The 22,391-nt window shown below is 41.1% G+C and overlaps 1 protein-coding gene across 1 annotated transcript in view; it reads left to right on the top strand.

Annotated features, from left to right (window-relative positions):
• iqch (IQ motif containing H) overlaps positions 1 to 21,914 on the top strand; it is a 190,117-nt gene extending 168,203 nt beyond the window's left edge. Inside the window, exons 19-21 of the mRNA XM_063066163.1 lie at positions 3,672 to 3,733; positions 4,143 to 4,251; positions 19,335 to 21,914. Coding sequence (XP_062922233.1) covers positions 3,672 to 3,733; positions 4,143 to 4,251; positions 19,335 to 19,430 — 267 coding nt within the window. The 3' untranslated portion in view covers positions 19,431 to 21,914. The remainder of the gene's footprint in view (positions 1 to 3,671; positions 3,734 to 4,142; positions 4,252 to 19,334) is intronic.
• The last annotated feature ends 477 nt before the right edge of the window (positions 21,915 to 22,391 follow it).

Below are 22,391 nucleotides of genomic sequence, written 5' to 3'. Positions count from 1 at the left end.
GCTTCACTGTCTGGGTTGGAGGGACCACTGCACAGGATCAGAAAAAACTGCAGAGTTCTAAACTCAGCCAGCTCCATTGTGGGCTCTAGCATCCCACCACTGAGGATAAATTCGAAAGAGGATGCCTGGAGAAAGCAGCATCCATCTTGCAGGACCCTCACCATCCAGGACCTACCCACTCCTTATTACTACCACCAGAGATGAGGTACAGGAGCCTAAAGATACACACTCAACAATTTAGGAACAGGTTGCAATTTTTTATGTAGTGCACTGTACTGTTGCCACAAAACAACAAATTTCATGACAAATATCCTTGACTCTGAATCCTCACAAACCTCAGACCTACCAGCTACTGTGGTTAAATTTAAATGGACTGCTATCCTCATTATTTCTGAATGAACTGTGTGCTCATTGAAAATCAGGAAATATTTATTGCTATGATCTGCCTTTGTTTTTCTACTGTATTGGTATTGGTATTAATTTGTATTGTCATGTATACTCTTGCGTATTGTGCATACATATCCAATCATTACACAATGCATTGAGGTAGAACAAGATAAAATAATAACAATGAAGAATAAGTATAAAAGCTACCAAAAAGGTTCAGTGCAGGGAAACAATAAAGTGCATCCTAAGGAGGTAGATCGTGAGGCCAAAACTCCCTCTTGTTGTACAGTAGGCCTGCTCAAGAGTCTGATAACAGTGGCACAGAAACCTGCTGGTACATGGTTTCAGTTAAGCATTTGTATCTTCTGGCCATTGGGAGAGAGAATGTCCAGGGTGGGCAGGGTTGCTGATTACACCGGCTGCTTTACTGAGAACTCCATCGATGGGAGGCTGGTTCCTGTGATATGCTGAGCTGCATCCACAACTCTGCAATTTCTTGCGGTCATGTGCAGAGCAGTTGCTCTACAAGCTGTTAAACAGAATACTTCCACCTAATTTCTCAACTTACTTTACACAACTAGCCTTTCATAGTGAGATAATTGCCTTTATACCTTTAAATACCTTAAGATTTCTAATTTTTGAGTTAAGTTTGTCACTTTCGTATTGAATGTGCAATTCGACTATATTCCTACTACCTTTCCTAAGATAATCTACCATTATCACCGGAGTGCGCAGCTCTCCGGTGAAAATGATATTGTATCTGTTAAATAGGGGCCATGGACAATTCTGATTTGGTGGAGAATGGACGTGAAAGCACAGAGGAACATCTGGAGAAATTTCTGAAATGCCAGTTCGCTGCTGTCGTTACTGTGTGGTCGGGAATCTTTCGGAGGGTAGGCCTCAAAATCCCCGGCCTTGCCTGCTTTTGGTGACTGAGAAGGAGGTCGAATCGTTCGGACAGAGATGGTGCTCAGTACTCGGTGTCGCAGAGCTGATCAGAGCTCGAAGTTTTTGGATGACTCAGATTCGGATTGTGGTCGGCATGGCAGGGAGAGTTTTTCTTCCTTCTCCCATCTGCGTGAGATGTGGGACATTTGAGAAACTTTGAACTTTACTGTGCTCACGGACTTCTTCATCAAGTTATGGTATTGTTACACTGTTTGCAACTATATGTTATAATTATGTGGTTTTGTCAGTTTTTTCAGTCTTAGTTTGTCCTGTGTTTTGTAATATCACACTGGAGGAAATAATGTATCATTTCTTAATGCATGCATTACTAAATGACAATAAAAGAGGACTACATGTCTGTTATGAGATTATTAATTAATCTCCCTTCACTACACAGGTCCAGATCTAGAAACGTCTGTCTCTGTTAGGGTTACAAGGCCCTGTTGTTGCCTATGTCATTTGATCTTACTTTATAAGAGGTGATAACATTCAAAGACCTGCCACAACTGTCAAGCATCCTTCATTGATCCAAGTTCAGTTTGGAACTGTCACTTTGCCCATGAGAAGGCTTTCCGGGCATTGCACCTGGACCTAGACTTGAATGCCTCTGATCTGGTCCTCAGCAGATAACGGATCTCATGGGTCATCCAGGGTTTGGGGTTGGGGAAGGCTCTGAATGATTTAGTGGGGACACACTCATCTACAACTGTTTTTATAAAATCCATGACAACCATGGTGTACTCATTCAGATCCACAGATGAGTCACTGAACACGGCTCAGTTCACCAACTTGAAGAAATCCCGTAGCCACTCATCTGCCTCCCACAACCACCTCTTTGTTGTCTTAATCTCTGGAGCTGTGCTCTTTAGCCTCTGCCTGTGCGCAGATCAGATTTCCCAAAATATAGTTTGGGCATGGAACGGTAGGCATTCCTTATCTTAGTATAACAGTGTCCAGTGTGTTGGGACCTCTGGTGCTAAAGATTATATGCTTATTAAATTTAATGGCCATTTTCTAACCTTTCCTGTTTACATTCTTCACCATTAATGTGCCAAGCTAACTGCACTGAAGGATTGCCCTCCAAAATTAACGTGTACAGAACCTCCTCGGGTTAAAGAGCAAAAGCCTACCTTGTATCTCTCCAGTAATTGTGCATCTGGGATAATTGTGCATGAGTAAAAAGAATAAATCTACATATACATTAGAAGCAGAATCTTAGAATCAGGTTTATTATCACTGACATACGTTGTGAAATTTGTTGTTTTGTGGCGACAGGACAGTGCAATACATAAAAAATACTTTAAGATACGATAAGAAATATATTGCAAAAAAGGAGCAAAGTAGTAAGGTAGTATTCATGGATTCATGGATTCATGGGCTGTTCAGAAATCTGGTAGCAGAGTTTTTGAAGTGTTGAATATGTGTGTCTTTAGGCTCCTGTATATCCTCCTTGATGGTAGTAATGAGAAGAGGGCATGTCCTGGGTGCTGGGGTCCTTAGTTGTGGATACCACCTGCTTGAAGCATCACCTTTTGAAGATATCTCTGCTGGTGCCGAAGCTATTGCCCATGATGAATTTGGGTGAGATTACAACTCTCTGCAGTTTTTTCTGATCCTGTGTATATCTTAGGTTCACCAATCCGCAATTCAATGATCAACCTCCATTTATTTTGTTTAACCAAAGCCAGATGGTGGGGCCAGTTTTCCACAGTTCTTGTTGTGTTAGCTGGTGTAAAGTGCGCCCGCTCGAAGTGTAGGGAGACGATAAGACCATATGGCATAGATGCAGAATTAGGTTTGCTCCAGCATTCTGACATGGCTGGTTTATTATCCCCCTCAACCCCATTCCCCTGCCTTCTCCCCATAACCTTTGACTCCCAGACTAATTAAGAGACTGTCAATATCCACTTCAAATTACCCAATGACTTGTCCTCCACAGCTGTCGACAATGAATTTCACAGACTCACCATCCTCTGGCTAAAGAAATTCCTTCTCATCTCTGTTCTAAAGGGATGTCCATCTATTCTGAAGCTGTACCCTGTGGTCCTAGACTCCCCCACTACAGGAAACATCCTCTCTATCTAGGCCTTTCAGTATTTGATAGGAAGACAGTGAAGCTCTCTGTGATGCCCTCATGGTGGAATAGCATGCAGAAACATATTATTATAGCTCCTTTGCTTCAAAGGGAATTGTTTAGCAGCAGAAGTTCTGCTTCGTAATAGTCATCAAGTAAAAACATTGACAGAATATTCTCAGGAGGAGGGAATTACCTTGAGGGAATTTTGTAGCATGCATCATCCCATTGAGATCTGATATGTTGTACTCTGTTTTAATAGGAGAAGCAAGGAACAGTTTTTATACTTCATGAAGGGAACAAGAGGGATCGCCTAGGAATGGTGTAAGTTTGCTATTTAAACCACACCCCCCCCTTACAAGCTTCCATTTAAGGAATAAACATTATTCAGTGATCATTCAATTTGTTTACGTAATTTGCATGTTGGAGATACAGTACTTGTTTTTGAAAGAGGCTTTTCCTAACTGTGTGGGCGACCATTTTGGTATCCAGTTGATTTAACCTATTGCTTTTCAATGGCGTATAATTAATAAAGTATATTTATTGCACAAATCCTTCAGTTGACACGTAAAAATAGTACCTCATCTTTCATATTTCCCAGAAGATTTGTGCCCCGCGAGAATGAAAATACTCATTAAATTCCATCAGCATTTCCCTGAGATGAGACTGTGATTGTTTTTAAACATGTAAAGGGAATCATTAGTAAACTCATTTGTTTGTATATCATTAACAGAACAATTGGCGAAGATCTCCAGGGGGCTCTACTGACCTTTGCTCGTAATCTCTCTGTCATTCATCAGGAAATAACAGCACCTAATGTGCATTGGGAGAACAATTTTCAGGTGAGGCATTAATTAACTAATGTTTCCCTGTTAATTTTTGTACAGTTTATTAACATAGAAATGTTTTAAGATTGCACGGTGATTGGAAACAAGGTGTCACTCAAGATTTAGTCGACGGCCATAATTCTACGCCTTAGTTAAAATCACAGCTTGCGTGGCGTTTATGAAGCAAACATAAGATGGAGCTAAATTTCAGCAAGCAGCCAAGTTTTGGAAGGATATTCAAAGGCCCTTCTTCATTGAGAGGGTCAAAGGCTTTTGGTGGGTCAAAAGAGGCCATGTGTGCTGGTTGGCATAGCTCTTGGAGTAATCACCAACATTTCTTTTCATGATCAGACTCCACAATAATGTGGGAAATATCTCTTCAACCATGGGGGGGAGGCAGACGAAGACCTTGGTGATAACTCCCCCTATGGCATACATCACTGAGGCCTCTCCTTAGTTACCACAGCTGGATTTGTCTCTGTTCTTGAAGATGGTTGTCACAAATATTAGACAAATATAGAAAGGAAATTAAGTCACCAGGGTGGAATGGGAGGCTGGAGTGCATCCATTTTAATGCAGGAGCCTGCCAGGTAAAGCTGATGGACTGAAGGTGGTATTTATATTTAATGTATTTACCTATTAATATTTGGGAATATGATATTGTTGCTATCATGGACATGTGGTTGAAAGATGAACAGGAGTAGTGATTCAGTGTTCCAGGATATAGAATCTACAGTCAGACAGTGTTTGTGGGGGTGGGGGGGAAGGTGGCTTTGCTGGGGCTTGGAGGAATATGAGCTGAACATAGAGATTTAGGACCAGTTGGGTGGGCAATGTGGGCAGCATGGAATGGTTAGGCTGAAGGACCTGTGTTCGTGCTGTATCGCTCTATGACACTATTGTAATATTAATCAAGGTGCCCTTTACTGCATTAAGGAAGGTGATTATCCCAGTTGGTTCTTCAAATGGGGATGAATGGATAAAGATAGAAACTAAAATAGTGGGGGTGATCACTGATGGGGAAGTACCATAGGCAGGAGACGGAAGAGCAGATATGTAAGCAAATAAAAGATAATTACAAAAATAATATGGTAATAATAGCAAATGTTTTCAATTTTATCAATATTAATTGAGTTTGCCTTACTGAAAAGGCAGGAAACAGAAGAATTTCTAAAAATACATTTTGGAGAGCTATAAAGTTGATTTATGGATGGCCCTGCTTGGGAAGGAGTGAAAGGATTTAGTCTCAGGGTTTGTAGCAGGGTAAGGGAAGACAGAGTCAGTTAAAGAACATAGAACAGTATAGCACAGTACAGGCCCATTATGCTGAGCTGACCTTTGAACCTACACCAAGATCAAACTAACCCTTGCCTTCCACTTACGTAGCTCTCCATTTTTCAATCATCCATGTGCCTTTCTAAGAGTCTCTTAAATATCCCTAATATATCTGTCTCTACCACCACCCCCGGTAGTGTGTTCCACACACCCACCACTCTCAGTTTAAAAACCCTACCTATACTTTCCTCCAATCATCTTAAAATTAGATGTAGGGAAATAATTGAAAAGGATTCTGAGTGGCAAGATTAATCTGCATGTGAAAGCAGGGATTTATCAAGGAGAGTTTTCGAAGGGTTGAAGGTTCAAAGTTCATTTAATTGTCAAAGTATGCGTGTACAATACAACTCTGATACTTGTCCGCTCCAGATAGCCGTTAAATACAGAAAGACCATGGGTGTTGATGAAAGAAAAGACATCAACTCTCCCCCCCAACACATGAAAAAGAGAAGAAACAAAACTCGCAGATCCCAAAATCCCCCCTCCCCACAGCAAAAAACACCCACAATAACAATCAACGACCCCCTACGCATAACAATCCCCGACTTCTTTTCTGTCACAGAAAAGCTCAGTGACAGTAGCACCAAACCCTCACTCCCACCCACCCCACACACACAAAAATTAATAGATCACCAACTCATCAATCGTTCACAAGAAAGAAAACACAGAAAAACTGAAGGAAACCAATATAAAGTACAGTCCAATAATTACATAAATGTCAGAATCAAATCTCACCCTTCCTTAAAAAGTTACTACCGACCCAGGTCCAAATGTACCATTCCAGCTGCTGATCATATTTGTAGGGAGCTATCACAGACCCCATCCACATTCACCTCGATGCTTCAATCTTCCTCGCCGCTTCGAGATGGCGTCATTCGTGACCCCGCGCCTCATCCCTGGTCTTTTCCACAAGTCAGCTTGTGTTCTCGGACCTTTTCAGCCCCCCCGTTTCTGATCTCCACACAGCAGCTCTCCAGACACAGCATAGCTCTGGACCCTTTGATTCAGTTCCAGACTGTATGCCACAGACTCCAACAGTTTCTGTAACACAAACAAGGCAAAAAGAACAAGCAGGAGGCGTAGAAAAAGTGAAATCATTGGATAGATTTGCTATCGGGAAGATGTTGCCCTAGGAATCGTTGTTTGCTGGCACAGTCTTGACCAGTGTTGGCATGGTTTTAAGGGAAGTTGATGAATCCCATGATATTAGAGGAAGAAATGGAGAGTAAGTACAAGAGACAGCAGATGCTGGAACCTGGAGTACAAACGATCTGCTGGAGGAACTCAATGTGTCAAACAGCATCTGTGGGAGGAAAGGAATTGTCGATGTTTCAGGTCAAAACTCTGCATCAGGAGTCCTGCTCTGTTGCTCAATCCGTTGAGTATTACCAGCAGATTGTTTGTTGCTCCAGAGACACAGTACATTGCCGGGGGCAGTGAGGTTTAAAGTAATCTACATGGACTTCAAGGTTTCATGTAGGACAGATTGCCGGCAGGTGGTAAGAGTGGGCTCCCTCACCTCTGTCCCTCTGACCCTCAACACAGGTGCCCCTCAAGGCTATGTACTAAGCCTCCTCCTTTACTCTCAGTACACCCATGACTGTGTTGCCACCCACAGCTCCAATCTGCTAATTAAATTTGCTGAAGACACTACACTGATTGGCCTAATCTCAAATAATAATGAGGCAACCTACAGAGAGGAAGTCATCACCCTGACACAGTGGTGTCAAGAAAACAACCTCGTAAAAGCACAGGAGCTGGTTGTGGACTACAGGAGGAATGGAGACAGGCTAACCTCTATTGACATCAATGGATCTGGGGTTGAGAGGGTGAACAGCTTTAGGTTCCTCGGCATAAACATCACCAAGGACCTCACATAATCTGTACATACCAGATGTGTGGTGAAAAAGGCACAGCAACGCCTCTTTCACCTCAGATAGTTGAAGAAGTTTGGTGTGGCCCCCCAGATTCTAAGAACTTTCTATGGGGGCATGATTGAGAACATCCTGACTAGCTGCATCACGGCCTGGTATGGGGACTGTACTTCCCTCAATCGCAGGACTCTGCAGAGAATGGTGCAGACAGCCCAGTGCATCTGTAGATGTGAACTTCCCACTATTCCACCAATTTACAAAGACAGGTGTGTAAAAAGGGCCTGAAGGATCATTGGGGACCCAAATCACTCCAACCACAAACTGTTCCAGCTGCTACCATCCGGGAAACGGTACCGCAGCATAAAAGCCAGGACCAATAGGCTCCGGGACAGCTTCTTCCACCAAGTCATCAGACTGCTTAATTCATGCTGACACAACAGTATTTCTATGTTATATTGACTATTCTGTTGTATATAATAATTATTATAAATTACTATAATTGCACATTGCACATTTGAACGGAGACGTAACGTAACGATTTTTACTTCTCATGTATTTGAAGGATGTAAGTAATAAAAGTCAATTCATTTCAGTAGGGAAGAGCCCATGGAATTTGGGTTAGTTTGACAAATCATTTACTTTACTTTTCTTTTATTTATTTATTGATTGATTGAGATACAACGCAGAATAGGCCCTTCTGGCCCTTCGAGCCCTGCCGACATGTACGTTCTTGGACTGTGAGAGGAAACCAGAGCACCTGGAGGAAGCCCACGTGGTCATGGGGAGAAATTGCAAACTCCTTGCAGGCAGTGAGGGGATTTAAATCCGGATTGCTGGCACTGTAAAGCGTTGTGCTTAGCACTGCACTACCGTGCCACCCTGAAATTGGCAGAGGCTGACAGTCAAGGATTGTTTATATATTTGGAAGCTTAAGATGTATGGTGTACAACAGGAATAAGAGCTTGGAACCCCTTGTTGTTTGTTATATGCATCAATAATCTGGATAGGAATCCAGAAAAGTTCACAGATGGTGAAAGGATTTGTGGTATAACAAAGAGCGTAATTTTTGGCTCCAAATCAATATTAATCAGTTAGTAAAATAGAAAAAACATCAAATGGAACTTAGACCTAAAAAATATGAAGAGATGTGTTTTGGGAAGACTAATTAGGGTTGAATATCATCAATAGGTAGTGAGACCCTAAGAAAGGACCTTAATATACATGTCCAAGGCCCTGAACTTAGCAGCACAGGTAGACAAGGTGGATAAAGATGTATGTGAAATACCTGCCTTCGTTAAGCAGGCTATAGGATGTAACATAAGGATGCTAAAAGCACGTTATATAAGTGATTAGCTTGGCCACAGTTGGAGTATTGTATGCAGTTCTGTCGTCACGTTACAGAAAGGATGTGATGCACTAGAGGGTGCAGAGGACATTCACCAAGATGTTGGACGAGATGGAACATTTCATCTATAATGAGACACTGAATAGGTTGGGCTTGTTTTCTTTAATGGAAGAGGACGAGAGGGGAGCTGACAGAGGTACATAAAGATGGATGGGACTATAGTGAGAAATATTTCCTCTTAGCAGGAGTGTAAATGACCAGAGAACATAGGTTTAAGGTAAGTATGTCTATGAAGGTTCTCAGACAGCCAGGTCATTGTATATCAAGCAACAGTAAATCAAGGCAACTGGACTTGCTGTGTTGTCTAGAAGATATTTCGCCACTCATTCGAGAGGCTTCTTCAGTTCTAATCCATGGTGGATAGTTTTCCAGCTTATAAACTCTGTGAGTTGTTTAAACATATAGCAATCACATGAGGGTAGTTTAGAGTCCTAGAGGTAATGAGAGGGTCATTAGTCTTATCTTTGCATGAATGAAGGTGTGAACTATCACAGAGACACCGAGGTAAAGACTACATTGCAAGTAGCTGATAGGCGGTGTCGTACCCCACTCCCTCTGTTCAGGGGTGGGTTTTCTATTTTGACAAAGGTGGCTTCTTTAACCTCTCTTTCAAACCACCTGTCCTCCCTGTCCAAAATGTGCATATCGATATCATTAAAGGAGCGTCACTTGTCTTTTAGGTGTAGATATACAGCTGAGTCTTGGCCTGAGGTGTTAGCCCTCCTATGTTGGGCCATCCGTTTGTGAAGAGGTTGTTTTGTCTCACCGATATACAGATTTGTGCAGTTCTCACTGCATTGGATAGCATATACAATATTGCTCTGTTTATATTTGGGTGTAGGATGTTAGGGTGGATGAGTTTCTGTCTGAGTGTGTTTGTTGGTTTGAAAAACACAGGGATTTGGTGTTTGTTGAAAATTCTTCTAACTGAGACCGCTACATTGACACATATGTTTTGGTCGTGTTCTGTATTGAAACATTTTTGGAAATCTATTTTCTCTACAATTTCTAAAGTTTTAAAAATTAGTTTTCAACCTAATAAATTGACAGTTTTGTTTGGTATAATCCCTCAATATATTCATGGTATTTCTATATCAGACCAACATGTAATTGCATTTGTTACATTATTGGCCAGATGGGCTATTTTATTAAAATGGAAAGATGTCTCTGCTCCCACTTTGATACAATAGTTCTCTCAGATGATGCTATGTCTTAGTTTGGAGAAAATCAAAAGTCGAACTTTTGATCCTCGATTTGATTTTGAGAAAAGCTGGGGTTCATTTGCCCGCTACTATCATCTGATTTGAGTTAATTAAGATGGTTTCCTTCTGATTTTTGTTTAAATGTATTTGAGTTGGTGGATTGATGTTTTTCTTTTATGAAAGCTTGTATAGCGTATAGCTCTGGGGTTATGCTCCCAATGGGTTTTTTCCCCAGGTTTTTTTGAGTTAATAGGGTTTTTTTTGTTGTTTTTAGTTAGTAGGGGTTCTTTTTTCATTCTTTTTTTCTTTCAAACAAAGAAATATACTTACCACTTTATTTTTTCTTATTATTATTGATATATTGTTTAGCTTTGTTAATTAGTTATTTGGTAATTGTTGCAAGGACGTGGCTGGGGATGAACCCAAGTGCAGGACACATGCTGAGACAGAGTCGTAGGCGTTAGCACCACCGCGAACGGGGAGCCAGTATCTGGGAGACGATGCGAAGCTTAGAACTAACAGTTCTCGGGAATAGGAGACAAGGTTCACTCTCACAAGAGTCGACCAACAAACTGGCGGCTTATTGCTGTGGTCACAGGATTTTTATCCTGATGGGAAGCAGGTGCACGTAGTTAGTGGAACCTGGGAATGGTTGGAATCTAATTGAGGTGATTGAGGCCCAATCCCTGAGGCAAATGGCAAGGTGGGGGATTGCCAGAAAGGACAATGACAGTAATTTAATTCTTCATTGTACATATTGACATGTTGACTTGATTACCTTAATGTGTTTTCTTTTTGTTGATCTTTATTAATATTTAGTAAAAAAGATTTTAAAATAAAAAAAAGAAAATTCTTCTGAGTTTCTTTGGAACTCTATAGGATGACTATGCTTTTCCATCTGCTTTGCTCCTTACCTCTGTCTGTTGGGCTGATGTCCCTGCTGGTTTTTGTTGCTGTCTTGATGAAAACCCAGTCAGGATAACCACAAACTTTCAAGCTTTCAAGGCTTCTCTTAAATACTTGTTTTCCTTGTCTTTAGCTTAATGTTGGTGGGCGCATTCTTAGCGCGTTGAGGTTAAGGAGGTAAAATAAGGAGATTTAGATGGGTTTGACAAAAAAAAAATCATCTGGTATAATTCAAATCTGGAATGCACTGCCTGAGGCTCTCCACTCCCTCTTGGGTCACCTAGACAATAGCAAAACCTATATCAGGCTGCTGTTTATTGATTATAGCTCAGCTTTCCATACCATCTTTAGTACTAATCAACAGGCTCTAAATCCTGGGCCTTTGTACCTCCCTCTGCAACTGGAGCCTTGAGTTCCTCATCCAGAGATCACAGTCATTGTGGATCAGAAATAACATCTCCTCCTAGCTGACGACCAACACTGGTGCACCTGAAGACTGTGTGCTTAGCCCATTGTTCTACTGTCACAACACCATGACTGCATGGCTCAAATGCTGTGACACAACTATTGTTGGTAAAATTTCAGATACTGATGAGGAGGCATACAGGCTCCAAATCCTGGGCCTGCTAGATCAGCTGGTTGAGTGGTGTCGCAGTGGCAACCTTGCACTCTGTGTCAGTAACACCAAGGAATTGTTTGTGGACTTCAGGAAGGGGAACTTGAGAGAACATTCACTAGTCCTCATCATTAGCAGTGAAAAGTGGAAAGCAGTTTCAAGTTCCTGGGTATCAACATCTCTGAAAATCTATCATGGGCCCAGTACATTGAAGCAATTACAAAGAAAGCCCGACAGCAGCTATATTACATAAGGAGTATGAGGAAACTTGGTATGTCGCCAAAGATTCTCACAAGTTTCTACAGACATACCTTGGAGAGAATTTTAACTGGTTGCATCACCATCCAATATAATGGGATCACTGCACTGGATCGGAAAAGCTGCAGAAAGTTGGGTCCCGTCTTGGGTACTAGCCTTCCCAGCACCGAACACATCTTCAAAATGTGATGCCTTAGAAAGGCAGCATGCTTCATTAAGGACCCCCATCGCCCAGGACATCCCCTCTTCTCATTTCTTCCATCAAGCAGGTGGTACAGGAGCCTGAAGACACACACTCAATGTTTCAGGAACAGGTTCTTCCCCTCTGCCATCAGATTTCTGAATGGACATTGAACCCATGAACACAACCTGACTACTTTTTCTTCTTTTTTCACTTTCTCTTTGCACTATTTAATTTTAATATATATGTCTTACTGCAATTTATAGTTTTTTTATTAAGTATTGCAAAGTACTGCTGCCACAAAACAGCGAATTTCACGACATATGCCAGTGATTTTAAATCTGATTCTGGAAACAGATATTTACATATTTGGCTGAGCACTTGAATCCCCATGGTGTAAAAGGCTTTGGGCCTGTGCTGAGAAATAGGATTCGTAAAGATGGTAAATATGTACTTAATGGGCTGACGGGCCAGTTTCCAAGTTGTAAAGTTCTATGATTATGGTGTTTTTGACATCCCTGTCACATCCTCCTTCCTCTTGGCTGGGAAGAAGAGACTGTGAATTTGTGACTGAAGTTTATCTGTGTTTTCTCCCACCACCTTATCATTTATTTCCCTTGTCTTTTTGGCTTCTTGTCAGTGAAGGTGACAGCAGAGCAAGGCTGGATATTAGATCAGATTAGATTAGATTATGAGGACACGCAGTCCTCTTTTATTGTCATTTAGTAATGCATACATTAAGAAATGATACAATGTTCCTCGGTATGATATTACAGAAACACAAGACAGACCAAGACTGAAAAACTGACAAAAACCACATAACTATAACATATAGTTACAACAGTGCAAGCAATACCGTAACTTGATGAAGAACAGGCCATGGGCGCAGTAAAAAAAGTTCAAAGTCTCTCGAAAGTCCCAACATCTCACGCAGACGAGAGAAGGAAGAAAACTCTCCCTGCCATGAGCTTCCAGCGCCGCAAGCTTGCCGATGCAGCATCCTGGAAGCACCCGACCACAGTCCAACTCTGAGTCTTCCAAAAACTTCGAGCCTCTGACCAACCCTCTGACACCGAGCACCGAGCACCATCTCTGCCGAGCACTTCAACCCCAGCCCCGGCCGCCAGCAACAGGCAAAGCCGAGGAATTGGGGCCTTCCCTCCGGAGATTCTCTATCGCATAGTAACAGCAGCAGTGAACCGGGCATTTCAGAAGTTTCTCCAGATGTTCCTCTGTGCTCTCACATCTGTCTCCATCAAATCAGGATTGTGCACAAATATCTATTTAACAAATATGATATCATTTCACCGGAGAGGCCACGCGTGGATATTTAGACATGAAACAGAGTGACAAGCACTTACATCAAGGACATGATTCTTCAAGGTGTTATTTTCAGTGGAATCTGGCTTTCTCTCATTCAGTGGGTCCACAACACACATTATCACACTGAAGACTGATGTCCAACAAGGCTTGTAACCATCCTACACGTTTCCTGAAGTCTTGTGCTGCAATACTTCACCCATAACCAATGAACATCTTGCTGCAGTGGGGCTTGGGGAAGGAATTAGTTTAATGAACACTGAGCTGGTACAGTAGCTTAATGATTAGTGTAATGCACAGCACCAGCAATCACTGATCTAGGTTCAATTCCCACTGCTGTCTGTAAGGAGTTTGTACATTCTCCCTGTGACCGCATGGATTTCTTGCCACTTTCTAAAGACAACCAGTTAGAGTTAGTAAGTTGTGGACATGCTACCTTGGTGCCAGAAGCATGGCGACAATTGCAGGCTGTCCCCAGCACATCCTTAGACTGTCTTGGTTGTTGATGCAAACAATGCATTTCACTGTATGTTTCAATGAACATGTGATAAATAAACCTAGCCTTTAAAAACATAACTTGTACATCTGTGGTACGCAGATAATGCTTGCACGTGACTTGGGTGGACCAAGTTCCAAGTCATTGTGGACTGAAGCGTATGAGAAATGGGCCTGAATAAGCTCTCTGCTCCTGTTATATAGCATAGTTCTCCCACAGTAAGCGTGTCCTTGGAAAATTTAAACAATTTTTCACGTCTCAAAGGCAGACATTGTTATGTTGGCTCTTAGTAAAGACGAACAATGTGGGTAAACACCAGAACATTTTATTTACAGAAACAGCTTTAACTCCACACTGAGCATTTGTGACCAGATCACCATCATCAGTTCTGGTTCCGGGCTGAATAGCCCACAAGGAACTGAAGTTCTTTATTATGTACACACATTATAACATATCTTGCCCCCTTTAAAGAAAAACAAACACAATACCACGTCCTTATAAACCTGCAAGGAACAGTAATCCTTCCCAACAAAAGAATCTACAATAACTTCAATTGTAATGAGCAAATACAATCCCTTATTCACTCATTAACCTTCAATCAGTCTCTGAGACAGTTTGATGATCCTTTTTGGTCTGCTGTTTGTTTCTACAGATGTATTGTTTTCATTTGCTGTGCTAATATTAGTGCCGTTCTGTTTCACATCTTTCTGCCAAGATCCTATCTATTCGTTCTTGTTCTTGTTCTTGTTCTTGCTGTTTGACCATCATTCACTCCATATGCCCCAAAATGGAGTCTCGGACTGCATCCATGTGATCAATGAGTCTTTACACAATTTCCAACTTATTCTGACTTAATTCACAGAGCTCCCTCTGTTGACTGTGTATCATAGATAGCAACTCCTATTTGGTTTGTTTTGAACTGTTGCTGTTGTTCTGACCTTGGGGACTGTGTGGTCTCCCCATCTTCCTTTTTATTTTTCCTCTTCAACTTCAGAGAGGATCATGAAGATTTCCACTCTTTAACTGGAAGTCAATGAGAGACAGAATTTGAACCAAAGCTCCATGATGTGGAAGCAAGGCTGGTGACTTCTTCATCATGATCCTTCTGTTCAGCTCTGACATCCTAACTGTCGTGCTAGTGTAGCTGGTACAGATGAGTATGGAAGGATGAGTTCCTGTGCTTCTCTTGCATGACCTCTCCGGAGCTCTCAGGGATACTATTATGAGCTTCTCGAGTTACATCAGGTAAGTATCTGAGCCCCTCAAAAACGTCTACGTACCCTTCCATGAATGTTGCATAGTCATCTTTGGTCTGTGAAGCCATTATGAAAACTCTTTCCACCAGGTTTAGATTTTCACATGCACTCAGACCTAATATTGGCTGTACCCTCTTTTTATAATCAGTAGTTGTGCCTATAGGTGCTGACCCTTGTGCCTGAAGGTCACTATACAGCCCCCTTTCACTGGAATATTCTCTCCCGTATAGCCTATCACTTTTAACCCCATTGGGTGAACCTTGCTCTTTACTTTCAGAGTCTTGTAATCAATCATGCACAACAGATTCACCTGGGCTCCAGTATCAAGCTTGAATGGAATTACTGTCTTATTCACAGTCACAGGAACAATCCATTCTGTTTTACCAGCACCAGCAGTCTGTAGAGAATCCACAAAGACTTCCTCCGTTTCCTCATCAACAATGTGCACCTTTCTCTTGGAGCTAAAGCCGTTTCTGTAAATTAAATGTTCTAGCATTTACCCATGCTGTTTGTCTTTACTAAGAACAAACATAAAATGGTGTCCGAATTCGGCATGAGGTCTAAGCACAGAGTGTAAACGAGCGACTGAAGAAAGAGAAACTAGTTCCAATGGAGAGAAGCAGGTCAGGCCAGTGAGGCTACAGAGCACATTGTGTACCTGAAATTCATGGGATTCACCAGAAATTCAGGTGACAGGCCAAAAATTCCCATGATGGATAAGCTTAGTTGCGGTTTACTGGCAATCTAAAGGATAACTGGAAACACTTCAAGCAGCGATTCAATATAAATTCAGTGGCGAGTAGAGCATGCGGGGCTGGTAAAAAGTAGAAAGCATCTATTTTTCTGCACAGAATTGCTGAAAATGCTTTGGACATCTATAACAGCTTTCAAATTGATGAAACAGCTTTTACATTGGACACTCTGATGACAAAAGTTGAGCAGTGTGTTGTTCCAAGTAAGAATGTCACCTTTGAGGGATGATTTTTTTTCCTGTGACCAGAAACAAGGTGTTAGCTTTGACCAATACTTAGTGTAGCTTCACATATGGAGTAAGTCCTGTGAGTTTGGAGATTTGAGAGACTCACTAGTTAGAGACCAAATAGTTTGTGGAATCCCAGACAATGGTCTCAGAGAACGATTGCTCTGTGAAAGAGAATTGACACTGGAAAAGGCTGTGAATATGTGCAGGGCAGTGGAGACCACACGAGCACAAGCTAAGGAGCTGCACAGGGCAGAAGCAAGAGTGCATGCTGTAAAACAGAGGGGCAGAGCACAAGGCATCTCCCAAAGCAACAACAAAGCAAAAAGGAAGGCCCAAGCAACAAATGCAGCAAATGTGGAGATGGGCACATTCCAAAAACATGCTCTGCTTGTGGAAAGTCTTGCAATAATTATGGGAAGAAGAATCATTTTGCAAAGTGCTGCAAAGCTGGGGCTACCAAGAGCAAACACAACAGACACCAGTGTTGAAATACACCGTCGCCTTTATGGCGTCAAAAAGTCTTTGGTCATCTACAGAAGTGTCTGAAGATCATCACCTGTGTAAAAGCTTTGGGCTTACCATGCCATAATGATCCTTCCCCTTGGTGTACTTGAGACATGGACTACCTACCAAAAGCACCTGAACATGCAGAAGACATATCATCAACACAGTCTCAGTATAACCCTAAAACCACTGACAGGATCAGTGAACTAACGTTAATATCCTTTCCCAGGGCAAAAACCCCTTCATCAAGCTTCTAATTTTGCTCAGGATGGATCTTTTACAGGCCTGACATTAAATAGATCTGTCATGGAAAGAGACTCACAAGTGGAGAAATGAGAAGTTAATGGATTTTCTCAAGCTCCCTTTGGCACATAGATGAAAGACAAATGGAGGGTTATGTGGGTGGTGAAGGTTGGCACATCATTGTGGGACAAACACAACGCAGTAATGCTCTATGTTCTATGCTCCCCCTTGAAAATGTGTAACCTGTCCACCAGCCAATGACTCCTGAATGAAAGTGGTGGACAAGTATTCGGGATGGCACTGAGAACTTGAATCCATTCATCATGAGCACACAATAGGCCAGTGTAAATTGCAGAGTGCGCCACCCACCCCCAAGCTACCAACCTGCCCTTATCAAGCAATCCCGCCCCACCTGCAGTTCTCACATTGGCTTTTTCAGGACCTTCAGAAACTACCGAATTGGTGTAGAAGCAAGTTGTCCTCCACACTGACGGACTGTCTGAGAACAAACAGTACTTTAGTCACTGTGATCCTATTTACCATATCATTATCATGCATTCTCATTGCTACATTCCTCTCCAGGTTCCTTGAAGGGTAATAATTGCATTAAAACAGTAGATTGATATTAAAGTACTAACCATCTATATCGTCAATCATTTCAAACCTTAATCCATTCGGCAAGGGACTAACATTCTTGGTGTTGGTATTATTAATGGATGATAATACTTATTCATCCACAGAAATATGATCTTCTAAAAATGATGAAGCCTTTATGAAGGGTCTTGGCCTGAAACGTCAACTGTTTATTCCTCTCCATAGATACTGTCTGACCTGCTGAGTTCCTCCAGCATTTTGTGTTTGTTCCTCCTGATTGCCAGCACCTGCAAAACCTCTTTGTGTTTGTGATTATTACTGCACATCCACACAGAAGATACACCATCCAATTCTGTTATTTTATTTTTAAAAAACTCAATTAATTAGCATTTAAAATCTTAATAGTGATGTTTGATGAATTCAATTATGGTTTTCACTTTTTATATGCAAAAGTTTATTTAAATGACTACAATATCAGTAATACACTATTGTGCAGTATTCAAAACTTCATAAAACACACTATTTACAGTCCTAACTTAAAATATATTTATCACTATCTACAACACCTTTGAGCCCCAGAGGTTGACCTTCGGATGTTGAAGTGGAAGAAGCAAAGTCTGATGAAGGGTCTCGGCCTGAAGCATCAACTATTTACTCATTTCTATAGATGCTGCCTGAATTGCTGATTCCTCCAGTATTTTGTGTGTATTGGCCTTCAGGACTCTCAGGTATCACGGAGGATACTGTTTGCACAGAAAAACACCTCAAGTTTTCACTGCTTCATGCAGGTCTTCTGTCAACCTGATTTTCATCCTTGGGAATCACTAAGTCAACATCCACACCTGCCAACTATCCTCAAACTTCCAGATCTGCTGGATGACCTTGGGCCTCTGAACCTTTCCCACATGGACCTCTGACCTTGGGATTCACCATCCCTGCAGACCTCCAGCCCTCGTTTTCAAGGCCCACTGACCTTGGTCTTTGACCACAGGGATCAATGGTTGTCGTCCTCGGCACCTGCCAACTCAACCTCCATTCTTGACGATCTGTGGAGTCCAATATCCACACCTGCCGACCAACCTCAGACCTCTGGATCTGCCAAATGACCTTGGTCCCTGCCCATATGGACCTCCGACCTCAGGACTTGTCATCCTTGAGGGTCACCAGCCTTTGTGTTCAAGACTTACTGACCCTGCTCCTTGACCACAGGGGTCACTGGTCTTTGTCCTCCATTCTCAGGGATAAATAGAGTGCAACATCCAGACCTGCCGACAGACCTTGGGTCTTAAGACCTGCCTGCACAGACCTCTGACCTTGGTAATGGTGGCCTTGGGGGTACTACTACATGTTGCAGTAGCAAAGCTATGGAGAAAATGAATAGACCAGCTATTATGTTCCTCTGGAACTTAATGGGGATTCATCAGGAAATGCCTAAAGGTTTATCCTCAGGTAGGTTTTATTTGCCTGTCCAGGTGATGGCAAAGCTGCTCTTGAAAAGCAAGTAACGGTGTGAACAGTTTGCATTATCTGGGACAGAATGGGCTTTTGGTACCAGGTCATTTTGTCCAGCCTGTTTTCTTCTTAAGCTTGTTTTTTTCAATGCATATCTATGAAAAATAATAATTTAGTTTAGTACACGTTGGTCTTCATTTGCAGTATCACTTTGCTTTTTGTTTCTCTCCCAAAAGAACGCTGGATGCGTTACAATCAGTCCAATTATCCCTAGCTAATGGGATTCACAAAGGGACTGTCCAGTCTGGCTAATTCCCTGACTGCTTCAAGATCAATACCGGGGCAAGAAAGTGTAGATAAGGGGTTTGCAAGGAATAAATTATACAATGAAGGTTTTACTGATGCCTTTTGTATTAGAAATATAACACCGTGTATACAGTGTGACAAATCAGCTTATACATTTCATTTTTACAGGCGGCAATTAAAGATATTGAAGTAATTCTTGGAGTTACCATAGTGAACAAGTCCAAAGAAGATCGTTCAGCCCCTCCATTAGAAGCTATGACATGAAGAACCTAATACAGAGGAACTATAGATATTTGACTCTGAATTACTTCAGTTCTATCTCACTGGAAACCTACTCTACTGTAAGCAATCCAAAATGAAGTCTAAATGCGTTTCACTGGTCCAGCTTTGTATCCATGGAAGCAAAGGAAATATTCAACAGAATCTGCTTTTCAATGTGGATATTAGTAGAAATATTTAAAACATACTCAAAAATGGCAACTAAAATGATAAAGTTGAGGTAAACAATAATTTGGTTTCTGCTGTAAATAAGAAATAATGTACTTTTTATGTTTTCTCATCCTCCCCAAATCCCAAAGTGAGTAATCTATTTCCAGCTCGCCCTTTGAGGATATGCAGAAAACCAGTCTAAAATAAATGAATAACTGATACATTAATAAATGGGTCAATTCTTAGAGCATCCTAACACCAAGTTACAGGTAGTTGCTATGTTACTGGGTTTCTTTAGAACGATAAAAGAACTGAGGAAACAATTCACATTGTAAATCTTCCTCTGCAGTCACGAGCAATCCAGTGTGGCCCACAATCAATTGTGCCATCAAATTTATTCAATACATGGACTAGTCCACACTCAATATTTATACAAGTGCACACTCACTAAAGATTATGTCCAGCAAGTAATTAATGTTTCACTTTATCCTTATACAAGCTCTTGAGATTAATATTAGGGCTTTAGTACCGCACTTGATGTAATTGGTAGCGTAAGTTAAGCAACTAGCAGAAAGAGGCTATATGGTATAAACCACGCCATTTCTACAGAGACCTACCACATCTGGTTTCCTCTTTAAATTCACCTGATCACTCAAAGATGCACCGGTCTGTCATTACATACCTACTATTGAACTCTACTGTTTTGTATAGATACTGTAATACCGTTTATTGCCTCAGCAGCAGAGGAGTCATTGTTCCCTGCCAATTATTTGGTCTCGGTATATGAATCTCCACCCCTTTCCTGCAAGGGTTAATTAACCTCACCTCTACTGATCTCATTGAGAATCTGACTTAAGTAAACTCATATAGATAATTAACATATCTTGAGAGAAGGTACAATACTCGCTTCACCAAATACAAGGTGATCACTTGGCCTGAATATACTCCATCCATCTTATTAACATATTTCACATTATATGTCTTTCACAAAATATTAATTATTCACCTGATTACAATATTCCACTATCACAACCTTTCCCAAGCCTTAGAATTAGTCAGCCAATTACCATATTGCACAATAACTCCCTTCTTCTGAATTACAGTATTATTCATGTAATTATAACAAGGAAGAAACACAGATGGTCCTATTTGGACTGTTGAGTGGCATTTTCAATGCTTCGGTTTACATGGCTCCTGTGTTATTGTTGAAGGTGGAAACCAACCATCAACTGCCCCCTCCCTCATCTTACCAAGACCACCAATCTTTCATATCAAAATGACCATGGCAACCAGAATATTAATGCTTGTATCTTATATAGAATGTATTCCCAATTCCTTCATTCTTTTCCCATTCATTCTTTCTAGCAGGCTAAACTTCTAGTTTTTTCTCTTTGCTGCAGTAGTTATCAGACTCACACCTTAGATCAGAAAATCTCATCTGGAAAATTCACGGAGCCTCTTTCTCACTCCCTGACGGCCACCAGAAGAAGTAGATCATTTTGTGGGGACTATAAGCAATATTAACATTTCATTTTATGTCTCCTTTTCTCGCCACTAAAAATTAGTTGAGTTGAGTTGCATTAAACAAAATGCATGCATTTAAAAAATCAAGGTTCTTTACTCTTTTCAAACCAGTTTCCTAGCAGTATTACTAGATGACACTATTAACTATTCATGTTAATGAATGCAGACACATCTAAACTCACAACAATGGCAACAACTAGTTCCAGTTAACAGGTTCCCAATATTGAGAAATTATGCAATGTTTAACTGGCAAAAGAACTGCAGTTTGCATTGACAGGCAGACTCAGTTTGGCAATGGACTGAAGTTCTGGCACGTCCAATGAAAGTACAGGCACCAAACATTAGTTATTGCCAAGTTATCGTATAACTAATGCAAAAAGTGTTTTACACTATGTTTAACAATGGTCAGTTATGCTGTACTATTTAATGTCAGAGAAAAGCACAGTGCAAATATTTTTTGTCCAGCTTCCACATGCTAGATAAGGGATGCCTCACATAGCTGCATCTGACAAGCAGTTTCAAAGCTCCGACATCTAAATCAGCGCTGACTGACAGATGGTAGCAAGCTTGCTGAGCTCGTTATAATGTTCAGGATTATGCAGCAATTCAGATGAACAGAGTTCCCCTTTAACAACAAATTACCCAGTGGTTCCCTCAACAAATGAACCCTTTTCCCTGAACGAACCATTCTAATTACCTGAACTTTATTGTACATTCCTTCATGGCAATTCTGACTTGAGCTCCTAAGACTTTCAATTAGTAGCCATGGTCTTGAGCATAGATAACCACTCTGCAAAGGCTAATATCAAAAATGTAATTTATGTTTAATAAAAGTAATATTAAGCTCAATGTTATGTTCTAGTGGACTGACCTTTTAGTATTTTTCTAAATTAGATTTATTATTACTATTTTACTCATGAATTTGAAATGTCGATTATGCAACAGAACTAACTGTATTTAAAGATTCAGCAATCTTGCAGTCACATTGTTGTCAACAGTCCCCCATTGGAACCAGGTGTTCTTCTGTCTTGATTACAGTTGATCATAATTACCCAACTTACATAGATGCCTTAGATCTGGAGCTCCTGTGAAATGTATTCACTGGAGTTTTTTAAATCACATAATCACCTGGAGTTCTGTTCCCATTATCGTGCTACTCTACCAACAAGCCTATCGTGGTTTTCCGCAGACTACTGGAAAAGGAAAAGAAACTCTGCCATATACCTTCTTAAAGATTAAAGATCTTTAACAAGATTCTTTAAAGAAATAACA

This window comes from Mobula hypostoma, chromosome 13 (assembly GCF_963921235.1).
Source record: "Mobula hypostoma chromosome 13, sMobHyp1.1, whole genome shotgun sequence".
Lineage (NCBI taxonomy): Eukaryota > Metazoa > Chordata > Chondrichthyes > Myliobatiformes > Myliobatidae > Mobula > Mobula hypostoma.
Note: the sequence above shows the minus strand (reverse complement) of the source record. Positions and strands in the feature narration are given on the sequence as shown.